The following is a 13,786-nucleotide window of genomic DNA, read 5'->3' as shown; positions in this document are numbered from 1 at the left end:
TTTTTCTATTACTGTATTATGTTTGTGTTTTGCTTTATCTGAATTCATGGTGCTGCAGTGGACAATATTGAGTAGGCCTATTTGCTTTTTTTGGTTGTTTGTGTCTCCTGAAAATGTGCCTTCAGAATAAACAATGACAATGAAAGACTGCAGTGTTTTATATGAAGTAGACTAGTGTGTGTCCCTGATCTGATCTGCATGTGATGCAAGTATGTGTCATTTTGTCAACAGAGTTACATCTTGACAGAGGAATGTTAGGTTTTGACAGCAGAGTTTCAGTTTGGCACAGATGTGAATGGTATATTTTGATGTGTCATGTTTACTTGTGTTTAGAGTTTTGGCACAATGAGCGACGTTTTGCAAAATGTGTTCAAGCAACGGGCAAAAACTGTAACATGTTTTTCACCAAAGATTTCAGCAATTATAAAAATTCAACTCAAGCTATTCAGCTATTAGCATTCACACTGCATTTTCTACAGGAAGTACATTTTATATACCAGTTTCAGTTCAAAGTGCATTAAAAATAATAAATAATTATTAAAAATAATACCATCAATATGTTACTGCACTACACTTACTGGACTTGTGGAAGTATTTTGAGAACCATAAGAGATTCTTACAAATGTTTGAAAGAAAAAAAATCTTTAACATAGCTGGAGACTCGTGTAGAAATATGAATGAGTTTATAAAGTTTCTGTCATGGTGTGCTGTGACAGGCAGGTAGTAGGACCCAAACACAGGACTCTTACGTGGAATGAAACTTGAATCGGCAGCTTTTATTGCTGGAAACTCAGGTGGACTCAAGAAACTACAAACTAAGAAACAAGAACTAGGAAAACAAATCAGGAACTATGAACAAGAATCAAGTAAAGAACACGGAGGAGAAAAAACACCCAGCCCACTGAAAACTAAAGAAACCCCCCAAAACATGAAGAACAATCATTAAGGAACATATTTACATATTTAGAGTTACTGCAACACCAACACTGGGTCACAGCTTCAGTGTCAGTCGGTGACTTTTGGTCTGCAACAGCAGCAGAACAGACTTCTCAGTCTTTTGAAGAAGCCCTTTTTCTTCTTCTTGATCTGACGGTCTTCGGACTTCATGCTGGCTTCAGGTTCTGGAAAAGGTTCCTCAAAGGGAACATCAGGAACCGGCCCAATTTCAGAACAAGATCCGTTGATCATATGATCTTCACCTTCAACACAGGATTTGGACTCGCCATAGGGTTCCTCACAGGGAGCGTCGGGCTCTGCAACACTTTCTGACAGAGCTCCTTCGATCGTAAGGTCTCGAGTACTCAGACTGGATGCCCTTTCAGAAAGAAGTTCCTCACAGGGAACGTCGGGCTCTGCAACACTTTCTGACAGAGCTTCTTCGGCTGGTGGAACATTTGCCACTGAAAGGCTGTCAGAGGAGCGCTCACCATTTGTGCTCTTCACATCAGGACTTGAAGGGGGCTCAAAGATTTCACATATCCGGATCCTTGCTACATCAGCAATGGTCTTCAGCAACAGGGGTGCAAAGTTTGCAACTTGGATAGACAGAATTTCTTCAGGAAATTTCTGTCTAATCTCCGTCAGGATGCTGTCGACCAGATCGTCTCGGATAGAGCGGGTGAAGACGGCCTGTGTTTCCATCGCCGTGAGGCTCTTGGAGACACGATCTAAAGTGGCCTTGGTGACACTGGTGGAGAGGATACTTAGACTCTGGGAGGCCATGTTTAGGAGGGGACGAGGAGGAAGCTCCCAGAAGCCCTGGAGAACGCGGGGAACTACCTCGACCACTACCTCCTGCGCGGTGAGCAGTTTGCTGTTAGGCTGTTCCTGCTGCTTCTTTTTCAGGATTTCAACGTAATCCTTCACCGCGCTGAGGAGTTTAGGTGCTCTGTAGAAAAACATGATAAGAGTTATCTGTTAAACATATTCAAAGCATCATTTAAATATTGAAACACTGTAGCTGGACTGTTAACCCTGTAACCACCTTTGTATCATACATGAGTTTCTGAGACCTCGATCTCATCAACATGATCAATACTTGCTATAATTTCTAAATGTTGTGGACAAAACTCTTTTTTAGTCTAAAGTTAACATTGTCGTTAACACAAAGTTGCCAAAAACACCCAGTGTATCAAATGTGATACAAAAAATAAATACACAATAAAAGTAAATCATACACAACATGACATAGCAAAGAACTCATGTGTGGCTTTTGTTTAAAGGGTTGATAAACATCTCAGTTCCAAAGAATCTGAATTTTCTGGCTGTTTTTTGATGGGTTGGGTCTTACAGGGTTAATAACTGTATGTTACATGTGACTCACTGAAATTTAGGAGGTACGGCCTCTGGGAACTGAAGAAGCAACCTGGCTTCAAATTCAACGTCCCTCATTTTATTGCTGACGTTCACCGCCCACACCTGAAACAGAAAACACATTTACAGTGCGCTTATGTGTAAAGGTTATGTGCACGTAATGAAAAAAAAGTCTTGTGGGTTTTCTCGTCTTACCAGCCTTAGAAGAGGTTTGGCTTCCTCTTCGTCAAAATCCTCTAACTCAAACTCCCACAGCCTTCAAAAGAAAGCAAAGCAGAGGTTTTCTCTCAGCACTTACACGTCATCACAAACAGACTTTCAGGTGTGACAGTAACTCACTGCTCTCTGAGCGTCTCCCTGCTCTTCTCCACCAAAAGATCTCTCAGATCTTCAGCAGTGAGGTTCGGTGGAATTAGATCTTCCTGCTGAAGTCTGAGAAACTCCGTCATTATCGCAACCTAAAAGTAAAGGAGACATTTAATCACCACCACTCTCAGGTCCTCAGAAATGACCTGATATTTTCTGTCAGCTTTGGTTTGCATGAATCTGGGTCTAACCTGAGCCTTGTAGCCCGGAAGATACCAGCAGATCTTTACAGCTGTTTCATAAATCTGTGTGTTGAACAACACCTGTCAAAGAAATAGCAATTTAGTCATTGTTACTTAAAATGATTCTCAGTTTGTCAACTTTTAAAACGACATCAAATTCTTCAAATTACTGAAATGCAGTAAAAGCAAAAGCGTCACATACCCTGATAGGCTTATAGATTCCTTGACTCTTTTCCATTTAAACGTGTTCAAATCAAAGTCAGGAAGAAAAACGTCAACTGCTCTCCAACGATGGCGTACGGGGGATCTGGACCTGAAAATGCTCTCAGCTCGGTGGTCTCGCACAGATGAGCTCTTTTGACAGTCTGATGTTTATTTATGAATGCAGAATTTCTTGAGCAGTCACCATGGAAACTTGATGCAGCTTCATGTTGTTAAATTAAAAGTAAACACTGTGTATTTTGCACTACACTCCACTAAACTTATCATATAAGTAAATAAAGTGTGGGTTAGGTCCCTCCTGTGGAAAGAGCCACACAAACCGATGGATCAGAAAAGACAAAGTCAGCTACAGCATGCCTTTTCATATTATGTGCCTGCTTATCTCCATTTCTTTACAGTAGATGGGAACTTTTGCAGTAAAGCAATGGCTTACAAACAGTGGACTGTGGACTAATGCAGACATCTGAAGCCTGACAGCAGCTGGTATATACACAGCTTTGGACAAACTGGCCCTTTAAACAGCCCAGAGGAAGAAGAGACCTCTGCGTTATCAGTGCAGCCTAAAGCACAATAATAATAATACTATTAATATGATTTTTAGAGCAATAATGCCCCAAATAATGAAGTCATTAATTACACATTCGTCATGCTTCACAGGAGGTCAGGAGTGACCGATGAACGTGATGCTACATTAGAGTCTGTCCTATGAGTTCAGCAGGAGGAGGTGAACCCACAGCTGGGACCAGTTCTCTAGTGGGTCCAGTATCATACTTGTGTTCATCCTGGTCTGAACCTGGTCAGAAGAACTGACTTCACTTTTGAAAATTCAATACTTATAAAAGGTAACCCCAAACAGTCTACAACGGCTGTTTTCTGTCCACCGAAGCAAATTTGATTGACGAGGTTTTTGTACCTTCACTTCTCCAAAAAGCAAATAAAGAGATTAAACAAAGATTTACTGAACGACCGTCAGAATTCCCAGAGCTAACGTAGATCGCTTTATGCTCTTGAGTCAGGAGGGATAAGAAAAGTGACTGCAAACATTGTGGAACGATTCATAGCGTTTGATTGCTTGTGTGAATGTATTAAACAGGAAACCAGGAGCTGCAGAAACCCAGTAATGCTGAAGACGCATGCGTGTGCGTTTATTACAGGTTTTTCTGAATGCTTAAACCCTAACTGTGATTCTTACAGCACAATTCCTAAAACTATTGACACTTATAGCAAAACCACTCACTGAGTGTGCAAAACTAAAAGCACAAACACTGCTTTGCACTCAGTTTGCCATTTTGTAACACACACTTTGCAAACCTGTAGCTACAATCCACTGCACAGCACTCTTTTTGCAGAACTGTAAACACGACTCACTGCTTTGCACTCAATTTCCAAATGATCAACACACTCCTAGCAAAACTATACACATTTATGGCCATTATTTACACTATTTTGTCAACTGTCTGGCACACTGCCACATGTGAAAGCTTTTTTAGATAATTAGTTCACTTTGCAATCAGCCTAAGCACTATGATACAGGTAAGCTCTGTGTGTGGAGTACAATGGAGGGAGCAGGAAGAGTGAGAGGAGGCCGAGGAAGAGGACGTGGAGGTGAAGAAGTAGGATGAAGAGGACGACAAGGACAAGGAGGAGCAAGAGGAGGACGAGGAGGGGGGAGAGGACGGGTAAGAAGAGTAAGAAATAGAATTGCTGATGACATCAGAGCTACAATAGTGGACCATGTCATCAACCGTGGAGTGACCCTGAGGGAAGCTGACCAACGTTTTTTTTGGTTTTTCTCAAACTTAAGTAACTGAAACCTTTCATTGAACTACAGCAGAAACAGATTGGAAATGCCAAGTTATTCTAACACTAGTGGACTTGTTAAACAAAACATTTGTTTCACTTCTTTCTCAACATGCAGCACCATTAAGAACAGTGGACCAGCATAGTTGGTCTGCATGAGCACACTTACTGCAACAGTTGTACATGCTGAAACTGGTTGCTGGCAGCTGATGTGAAGAAATGTCTGGACACATCAAAAGTTTTCTTTTTCTTTTTTTTCCTCCCTTGGATAACATACACATGGCAAATAAAAACATGTAACTAGGGTGACGTGAAGTGTGTATCATCAGGTTTAACTCAAATATAATGAGGCTGTCCATCTGTGAAGTAATTGTTCCTTCAAAAACCACTGTGACAACAGATTTTATTTCATTCATTTGATGGTTTTCTATTCTGTATACTGGAACTTTTTAATAGCCCCCCTGTCCACACATCCTTGACATGAGACTTTCTGCAGAGTTGCACATGATGAATGCACACAAAACTTAAAGTGTTGCTGTCATATTTTTTTGGATGTGGTTTGTTGTCATAATCAAGAACGTGTCTTATTTTTTTATTTGTGTTGTTGCTGATCGGCCATTGGACTGCTGAGCCTGCAGTGAACAGCCAGTCACTGACTCTTGATGCTAGAGCAAGGACAACTGAGCTCTCTCTCTCTCTCTCTCTCTCTCTCTCTCTCTCTCTCTCTCTCTCTCTTTTAAATAAATAATACGTTCGAGCTGTTTATGTTTTTGACTTGTTATGGACTCTGACTGGCAATGGGAGGGCTGGCGGACTCATATTATGGAGGTGGAGGGTAGACACATTTTGTGTGCAAGAGACCACATACTACAGTGGTGATTGACACAGACTTCAATGGACATTTAGGTGAAGGGAACAGAGGTTATGAGGTGTTGGGTAGGTGTGGTGTTTAGGAGAGAAATCTAGAAAGACAGATGTGGGGCAGATTTTCCAAGTGGAAATGGCCGTGGTGCACACATACTTCAAGAACAGGGAGGAACTTGTAGAAATATATGAAAGTGGAGGAAGCTGCACACAGGGCAACTAAATATTATGCAGAAGGTGAAATCAAAAAGACAGGAGACAAGGAGGTGTCAGGGAGAATGCAGCTATGCAGCATCAAATGGTAGTTTGAAGGATGAGTTTGGACATCAAGAAGAGGAAGTGAGTGAAGGCAGAGACATGCAGGAGTATAAACAGGCTCTGGGTAGTAGGGAAGACTTACCAGATGGCTGGGATAGTACAGCTTTATTGAGATAAACTGCCAAGAAGGGGTTTGACGTCTTCTCTGCACAGAAGAAAGGGAAAAAAGAAAAGTGATTTTGAAAGTATTTGAAGGAAGAGATTTACAAAGAAAAAGAAGTGTAGTTAGCGAAATGAAGAAAATAGACCAAGAAACTGGGAGGCTAGGCATGTAGCAGAAAGAGGTGACAAAGGAAAAGGCTCAGTGCCACGTATGTGAAGCTGGACCCCAAGGAAATGAGGGAATGAGACTTGCTAGGCAGAGAGTGAGTTTGAATGGATGTTCAAACCCAAAAAAAAAGATATATTCACATAACATAGATTGAAAGAAGCTGCAGGTGGCACAGCAGCTTTAATGTCTTCCAGACAGGAAGTTTTGGAAAGAAATATCATCATTTCCCAGATTTTACTATCTTAGTGTTCTGTAACAAAATCACTGTTGTGCGCATGGTGTTAGAGATGATGATGATTACAAAAAAACTTAATGTGCTAGTCGTGCTTTTCTTGAGGGATTTGTCCTTCGACCAGTTTTCATGTCATTGGAATCATTTGTATTCACTGATTCTGGCACTTATTTCATCAAACCAAACTCCAAGTAAATACTTTCGGCTTTTTGGTTTTGTCAAACGAACTAATGTAAAGAATGCCTGGCTGTGCACTACACCACGCAGTGGGAATTTGTCTTCTCCAGTTAAATTCAGGATTAACTTGCTTTATAACACAGACCTCAAAAGTAACCGTTATAACCCCAAACACAAGAAAATGTGATCTACAGCACAGTGAGAACTGGCAACGCTTATCTGGAGGGGTCAGAGTGAATGAACTGGACACCTGTAGAAGCAGGATTTGATTTCCACTGATTTCCTTTCCGATCCGATACCAAGTAAAATTCAGGGTGGTATCGACGATACTGATCTGATACCGATACTCTGAACAAAAACTTATTTTTTTTACTCTATCTTTTATTTTATCTCAAATTATAGCGTCGTAATGATCACAGGACATCAGATTACTTGTTCTTATCACTTAATGATGCAGAATTATCATATAGAAATGAAAAACCTGAAGTTGTGGCTATTTGTTGCCTGCCTGCAGCATTAAAGGACTCCGTGAGAGACGTCTGTCTCGCCCTGGCAGCACCTCTCCCTCTCCTCCTCTTCAGTTCGCCTCAACATACGCTCGTCATATTCTGTGATATGATTCACTCTGAGGTGTTTGACCAGGTCAGCGGTGTTACCACAACACCTCACATTCTTGCCACATGTATGGCAAACCACGTCTCAGCTGTTCGTGGAGGTAAAATACGTCTGCACATGACTCTGTTTACGCTCAGCCATTGTTGTGAGTGTGCACGCCAAGGGGCCGGACACAATGACGGGTATCGGAGGAATCGATATTTCAGTATTGATCCGCACATCACGAGTCGAGATACGTTTTAAAGTAGTCCAAAAAACAAATGCATATTTTCCCGAACCACTGTTCCTTGACTAAGGTGGATAACGTGATGAGGTCAAGGAAGGGTGTGACGGAGATTTGATTGAAAAACTTGCAATTGTCGTCCGTTAAAGTTTCACGTTGGCTTTTTCATCTTGAAAGCCCTCTCTGCTCGTGTCCAACCCGTGTGAACAATCACAGATGTGAGAAATGTAAACAAACCGTCCGCAGAACGCTGATCAGGTTATTTTAAGCGCAAGAAAACAAAAACGTTGCGCTCACCGTCGGCGTCACGGACGAGGCCTGGGGGTCTGGGCCCGTCCACAAAGGTCATTGTAACACAAATCATACGATTGCTAATGAAAATGCTATAAAGCTACATCGCAGATAAGTCTCTGGAGTAACAATCAAGGCCATGTTAGTTATTTGATGAATAGTATCTGTGCCACTCATGGCGCATGACTGAGGAGGACGTTGACCTCTGCAAGTCAGGAAAGTCTGCTGCTCATTGTATAAATATGAGATTTTTCTCAAAAACCAGCCAGCCATCATCTCGGGAGGCTGACTCCAAAGTACCATCTCACTTCAAACTTGCAAAACAAGTCGAGTCGATGCGAGCGCACTGCTTGTTTCTAGTTAGTCTTTAAGGATGACAGCATTAGTCTGCTCCTTTGTATGAAATAAAGTGAGTCGAGTCCATGTGGTCTGGCACCCACCCACATTTCTCTGCTAGTGATCCATGAGGACTCCACCTTGTTGCCAGTTCTCTTGTGTGGAAGCTTCAGGAAATGACAGCTTCACTCTGACGTGTGTGAGCTGTGTGAGGTCTGTGGTTAGAAGTTTACAGTGTTTGCTCTTTGTGTCGTCTGTAATATGCTCTATGGCTTTAAAAAAATGGCCACATGTTTCTGTAGCTGAATTTGTCCATCTCTGACCTTCTGAGGCTGTATTTTCAAATAGGGACGTTCTGACTTTTCTTCACCTTGTACTTCATTCTGCAAATGTTTCATACTCTATTAGAGTTATTACATTATTCTCTTATGCTATAAAATCAACCCCCATATAAGATCGTACTTAAGAAATACATTTTAAAAACCTTCCTGTGCAAATAACCCAAGTTATCTAGAAGAAATAAAAACTGCACCGCAAACCAAACTCAGGTGTTCGACCTGTTGAGCTCGGGAAACTAACTGGTGTTTCATTTTAGTGAGTGCTTTGTTAGATTCCTTCATTTGAACCAAATGAAGTTGATTAAAGTTGATGCATTGATGTGTTTGAAGTGTTTTGTTAGTTGCGATGGATCTCCTGCTGTCTTTTTTCCTCATTATTAAAAGAGGATTTCTTTGAATTTCAAACATCCATTTCCTGTTTATCTGGTCCCGGGTCACAGGTGCAGCAGTCTAAGCAGAGAATCCCAGACCTCCCTAAACAACCACTTCCTCCAGCATATCCAGGACAATACTGAGGCATTCCTAGGCCTGCTGAGAGATATAACCTCTCTAGTGTGTCCTGGGTCTGCCCTGGAGACTCCTCCTCATGGGACATGCCCCAAACACCTCACCCAGGATATTTTTAATGAAAACATCACAAATAAGTCGTCAGGTCTGATGGTCACATTTGTGAGATTCAACCACCATAAAGCAGAGATCACACAGGACACACTGTGTAACCCTCAGCTCAGGTGTGTTCAGGACATTTGCTTGGAAGAAGCCGTCTGTGGATAAATCCTGCTCTCCACCTCAGCTGTCAGGTTTATCCAGAGAACGGCCGTCCTGACTTCCAGCAGCCCCACAGTCCTCGTTTCTAATAAACTGGCATCACTGAAATGAACTGTCTGCCTCGCTGTTCAATAATCTGCTCTTTGCCAATTTCCCAGCAGAACCTTCCACTCATAACAGCATTTTTCTGTGATTCTCACATTAACTAAACATAAAAAGCTGAAGCCAACCTCAGAGTTCCCCGTAGTGAGGAAGAGTTTCCTCTGAGCCACAGCTGAGTTTGATGCGTCCACAAAGGAAGACTGACGGGAGGACAGACTCTGGGAGAAAGGCAGATATTAAAAGATATGAATACAAAGTACGGTGCAACAAACAGGACAGCAGATTATGAAGAGCGGTTAGACCTTCATGTGTCAGTCATTGAAATGTGATCAAAGTTACCTGTTTGACATCCTGATAGAAGAAAATCAGCTTCTTGGATCCGTTTGCAGCAAAGAATTCATGGATCAGACTGAACTGGAAGAATCAGACATTAATGACTCAAAGGTTCAACTCTGAGGAAGGATCACGTCTCTGAACTTACTCTGTCATCAGAGACGATGGCGTCTTCCACCGCCGCCTCCTCCAGGCTGCCGGCGTCGGCCAGCCTGCTCATCAGGTATTTATGTCGGGCATCCAGAGCTGCCCGCCGTTCCTCCTTCACGGCTCTCGCCTGTTTGGCTACTTCTCTCCTCGCCTCATTGGACAGCAGCATCGTCCTTTTACCAGACACCTGCATAAAATCCTCAGCAGGCTGGGTGAGCTTGCGTGAGCTCTCTGTGGAGGCTGTTGCAGCTGAGATGGCTCACCCGAGCGGTGCAAACTTAGTTACCTTCAAGGCTCCAGAGTCAGCTGAGGTCAGCAGCTCAGCCTCTGGGGAGGTTACAATCCCTGGAACAGCCAGGTCTCTACAACCAGAAACAGTCTTTGCATGTGCAGCTTCAGAACCAGACTTGAAGTTCCAGTTAGTGTCCGATGTCCCAGAAACACTCAGGTGCTCACTGAGCAATCTCTTGAGGCCAACACTCAGAAAATCAAATCGTCTTTGAGCCTTTGTGGGAACATTTATCGTCTGTGCTGGAAAGGTGGAAACATCTGGGAGATGCAGCCTTAACACACTGGGCTTCACAAGCAGAGGCGGAGCCAGACATTTGAAACACCCGGGGCTTAGCCCAAAAGGATAGTATGCATGTGGGATTTTTTTTTCCCTTGGGGGGGGGGGGTAGAAATGACTGAAAGATTAATTGGCTCTGTTTTGAGTTTTGTTCAAAAAAGAATGACTTCATATAGGGAAAAATATATATCACATGTGCAGAACACCTTAAACTAGTTTTTTAATTAAGCAGCAAGGCAGAACAAAATCAGGGCTGTATCAAGACACGAGGACTAAACCCCAATTCAACCAGACCCAGAACTGATCCAGAATTAAAACAGGACTACAACAGTTCAAAATCAGGACTACTTGGGACTTAACCAAGACAGAACCAGAATCAGAACTAGATGATAGTAGCACTAAAAATCATCATAGACCTGCACTACATTTATTTTTTAATTTTTACCAAAGTACAATATTTAGATTGAGAAAGGTTTATATAATTATTTAGCCTTGTTGTGCAAACAAGCCTGCATAACTTAATAAATATAGAATTTGAAAAATAACAAACCTAAAAAGAAACACTAGGTACGAGATACATGAGGACCTATGATACGGTGATACTTTTGGTAAACAACCATTTGACTAACATGTGTGTCTCACCTGCTCTTGTTCATCTCTGTTCTGTCCTCATTCTCCATCTCCCTCTCTGTTCCTCTCTCCCTCTTTGTGCTGACAATCATCAAATATACAGATATTTACAAACTCTTCAGATAAAAACACAAACACTTTTTAATTGTAACATCAAATCAGACTAAATGTTTATTTTTTTAGATTGATAAATATAAAAACATATTTGTTAACTTTAAGAGTAAAGAGAGAAACTATCTGTATTTCTTAATTGCAAATGGCACCAAATTGTATTCAAACTGAGCCACACTTATGGAGCTCCACAGTTCTTTTCCTGGTGTTTTGGTTGACATCTCTTGATTTTCCCATGTCAAAGAAACAGGCTCTGTGTTTTGCCTTATATGCATCCACAGCTGTGCCACCTGTTTACTCACATGGACTCTACTAACCTATCAGAAGCTTCTTCAGCTCAGAATGGAATCGTCTGGAGTTTTCTTATTAATTAACAATAAACTTAGTGTATATGTACTCCTAAATTTGATGAAAGTGATAAAAAACAGAAAGCTCTGTCTCTCTTTATTCTGACATTTAACTAATTCAAAAGATATTTCAATATTTATCTAAAACAAAAGTTTACTCTAAATTGATGTTGTGCAGTAAAAATGTTTTATGTTTTCTCCCTAAAGTGTAAATATCTGGTTACAAATGTGAATATCCTGCTGTGTACTGAAATCCCTCTTGTTTTGCATAGAAATATACTGAACAACATACAAAGCATAATATATAAAATAACATTTACCTGAGTTTTTCTTTGAAAGAACCCTCGAATGTCCATTCTTATATTTCAGTACATAACTGAAACCGATTTAGTCGGGGAGGATAAGAACTGAAAATATGAAATAAACACACGTAAGCTAAGACTCTAAAAAAATAGCATTTGTTCGGCTTTTCATTTTGCCATTTGTTGATTCACTTGAAGAGCAAGTAACGTAATATTGGTCAAGTGATCAGTTTGATATCAATCTTTCGTGATGCACCGTCATATTTACATTATTTGTACGGTACGAATGATTTGCTTTGGTACCTGCTCAAACTTAAGCTCTCCTTAGTATGGCTGGCTCCGTCTCTCCAACAGCGCACTGACGGGCAGCAGCTGCCCCGCCCCCTCGCTCAGTCGCTTAGTGCCTGAGCTCGGATCATACCAATATCAGGGGGGGATTCACGCACAGTCGTAAATTCCCACAGTGTGCACTATGTGCTTCGAATATTGTGTGTACTTTTTGTTTTATACAGTTGTCAGCCAGGCATCTAACTATGAAAAAATTACACTCCAAAATACCCCGGGCTTCTGACAAAACAACCCGGGCTTAAGCCCAGTAAGCCACCCCCACGCTCCGCCCCTGTTCACAAGTCCTTGGAGGCAGCTCACTAAACTCAGGGATGCAGACAAAATCAGCACTTGCAGGAACACAATGTGCCCTCTCACAATGAGCTTGGAAGCATAAACTGAGTTTTCCTCACTGACTGTTTCAGACAGGATTGTGGGAGCAACACAAAAAGCAGCTTCAGCTGGAAACACACAGTTTAGTGTCTTTGCTGCTCGCTTTAAGTCACAATAAACAGGAAACTCATTGTGTCTCATGTCAGAATCACTCATATACAGGACAGGAAGAGGCGGAGCTTATTTCCTGCAGGGAGAGGTTAGCAGTCTGTGTCTTTCTCATTTCTGACTCCTAAAGAGCTGAAAAACACAGGCTGTTATTGGCTGGCTGACACTGGGATTAATGTCCTTGAAGCCAGCAGTCTTTAATGTCCAGGTTCAGAACGGGCAGGTGAAAAACAGTCCTTTATGTCCTCTGATGTTCAATAAACTGTCCTGATTACTGAGGGAGCAGAGAAAGTGTCTCCATCACTCACCACAGCTGGATGCTCTGAAATCCTGGAATCCAGCTGTGGAGAGGAGCGCCGGCGGCGTGGACGCAGTTTAGTAATCAGGGAACGGGAGGCAGGAGGGAAACACAGCTGGGACCAATTACACACACGAGACAGGAAACAGTAACACGGGACTGTCAAAGTAAAACAGGAAATATAACACAGAGTCCAAAGTAAGGAGACGTGGGACACAGTGAAGACACAGAAACAGAAACCAGAACTATAATCACAAAACAAACTCAGAAACATAAAGAGTGAATCAGCTGATTCAGTGTTTGTGACAAAAACATGGATCCTGGTTAATAACTTTTATTTGTTTGTTTCTGTATTATTTTGTGTATCGTTCTTATGAGCTGTTGTTTTGTCAGTGAAATATTATTTCACTGTTTTAAGCTTTTTGTTGACTTTGAAGTGCTTAAGTTGATATTTTTGAACATTTAATTTGTTCGATTATTGTCGAGTCGATAAAACTGTCAAACGCACAGCTGCTTCCAGCATGGCCGGAGGAGAGGTGGCCGAGCAGACGCACAACACACACAGCTCACAGGTTTGCATTTCTATATATTGCAGATGTTGCAGAAATTGAGAGTAAAGAACTCAGAGATCCAGCGCTGTCTCCTGCCCCTTATTTATACACCACAACACAACGACAGGCGTAACTCACACAAACGGGTAACATGAGGCTCAGATGCTTTGGACGTGTTCACATATACTGGACACAGAATGATGAAGATGGAGCTGCAGGAAGGAGGAAAAGAGGAAAAACACAGAAAAGA

General features: G+C 41.8%; 2 protein-coding genes across 3 annotated transcripts in view; both read right to left on the bottom strand.

Annotated features, from left to right (window-relative positions):
- Positions 1–13,786, bottom strand: part of LOC146682021 (NLR family CARD domain-containing protein 3-like) — an 88,949-nt gene that overhangs the window by 20,874 nt on the left and 54,289 nt on the right. The gene's annotated exons all lie outside the window — the stretch shown is intronic.
- On the bottom strand, positions 756–10,073 carry LOC146682024 (uncharacterized). Of its 2 annotated transcripts, XM_085448481.1 has the most exons (10): positions 9,900–10,073; positions 9,758–9,832; positions 9,547–9,636; positions 6,148–6,210; positions 3,064–3,381; positions 2,871–2,942; positions 2,653–2,771; positions 2,509–2,569; positions 2,324–2,418; positions 756–1,888 (listed from the first exon to the last, which is right to left on the bottom strand). In XM_085448481.1, exons 5-10 carry the CDS (start codon positions 3,097–3,099, stop codon positions 1,006–1,008), a joined length of 1,266 nt encoding a protein of 421 aa, XP_085304607.1. In that variant the 5' UTR covers positions 3,100–3,381; positions 6,148–6,210; positions 9,547–9,636; positions 9,758–9,832; positions 9,900–10,073; the 3' UTR covers positions 756–1,005. The 2 variants fall into 2 exon arrangements, with proteins under 2 accessions (XP_085304607.1, XP_085304608.1); XM_085448482.1 differs by lacking the exon at positions 6,148–6,210 and having other exon boundaries at positions 9,758–10,073.

Source organism: Copadichromis virginalis, linkage group LG23 (genome assembly GCF_057382275.1).
Source record: "Copadichromis virginalis isolate Kocher_CV1m ecotype Utaka linkage group LG23, C_Virginalis_male_GT1.1, whole genome shotgun sequence".
NCBI lineage: Eukaryota > Metazoa > Chordata > Actinopteri > Cichliformes > Cichlidae > Copadichromis > Copadichromis virginalis.
This window is presented reverse-complemented; position numbering and strand designations above follow the sequence as displayed.

Excerpts from the sequence above, each read along its gene's own strand:
- LOC146682024 (XM_085448482.1), bottom strand. The coding sequence starts at position 3,099 with ATGGAAAAGAGTCAAGGAATCTATAAGCCTATCAGG. Across the intron at positions 2,943-3,063 it reads GAATCTATAAGCCTATCAGG|GTGTTGTTCAACACACAGAT; the intron begins GTATGTGACGCT and ends TTTCTTTGACAG. Across the intron at positions 2,419-2,508 it reads CCAAACCTCTTCTAAGGCTG|GTGTGGGCGGTGAACGTCAG; the intron begins GTAAGACGAGAA and ends TTTCTGTTTCAG.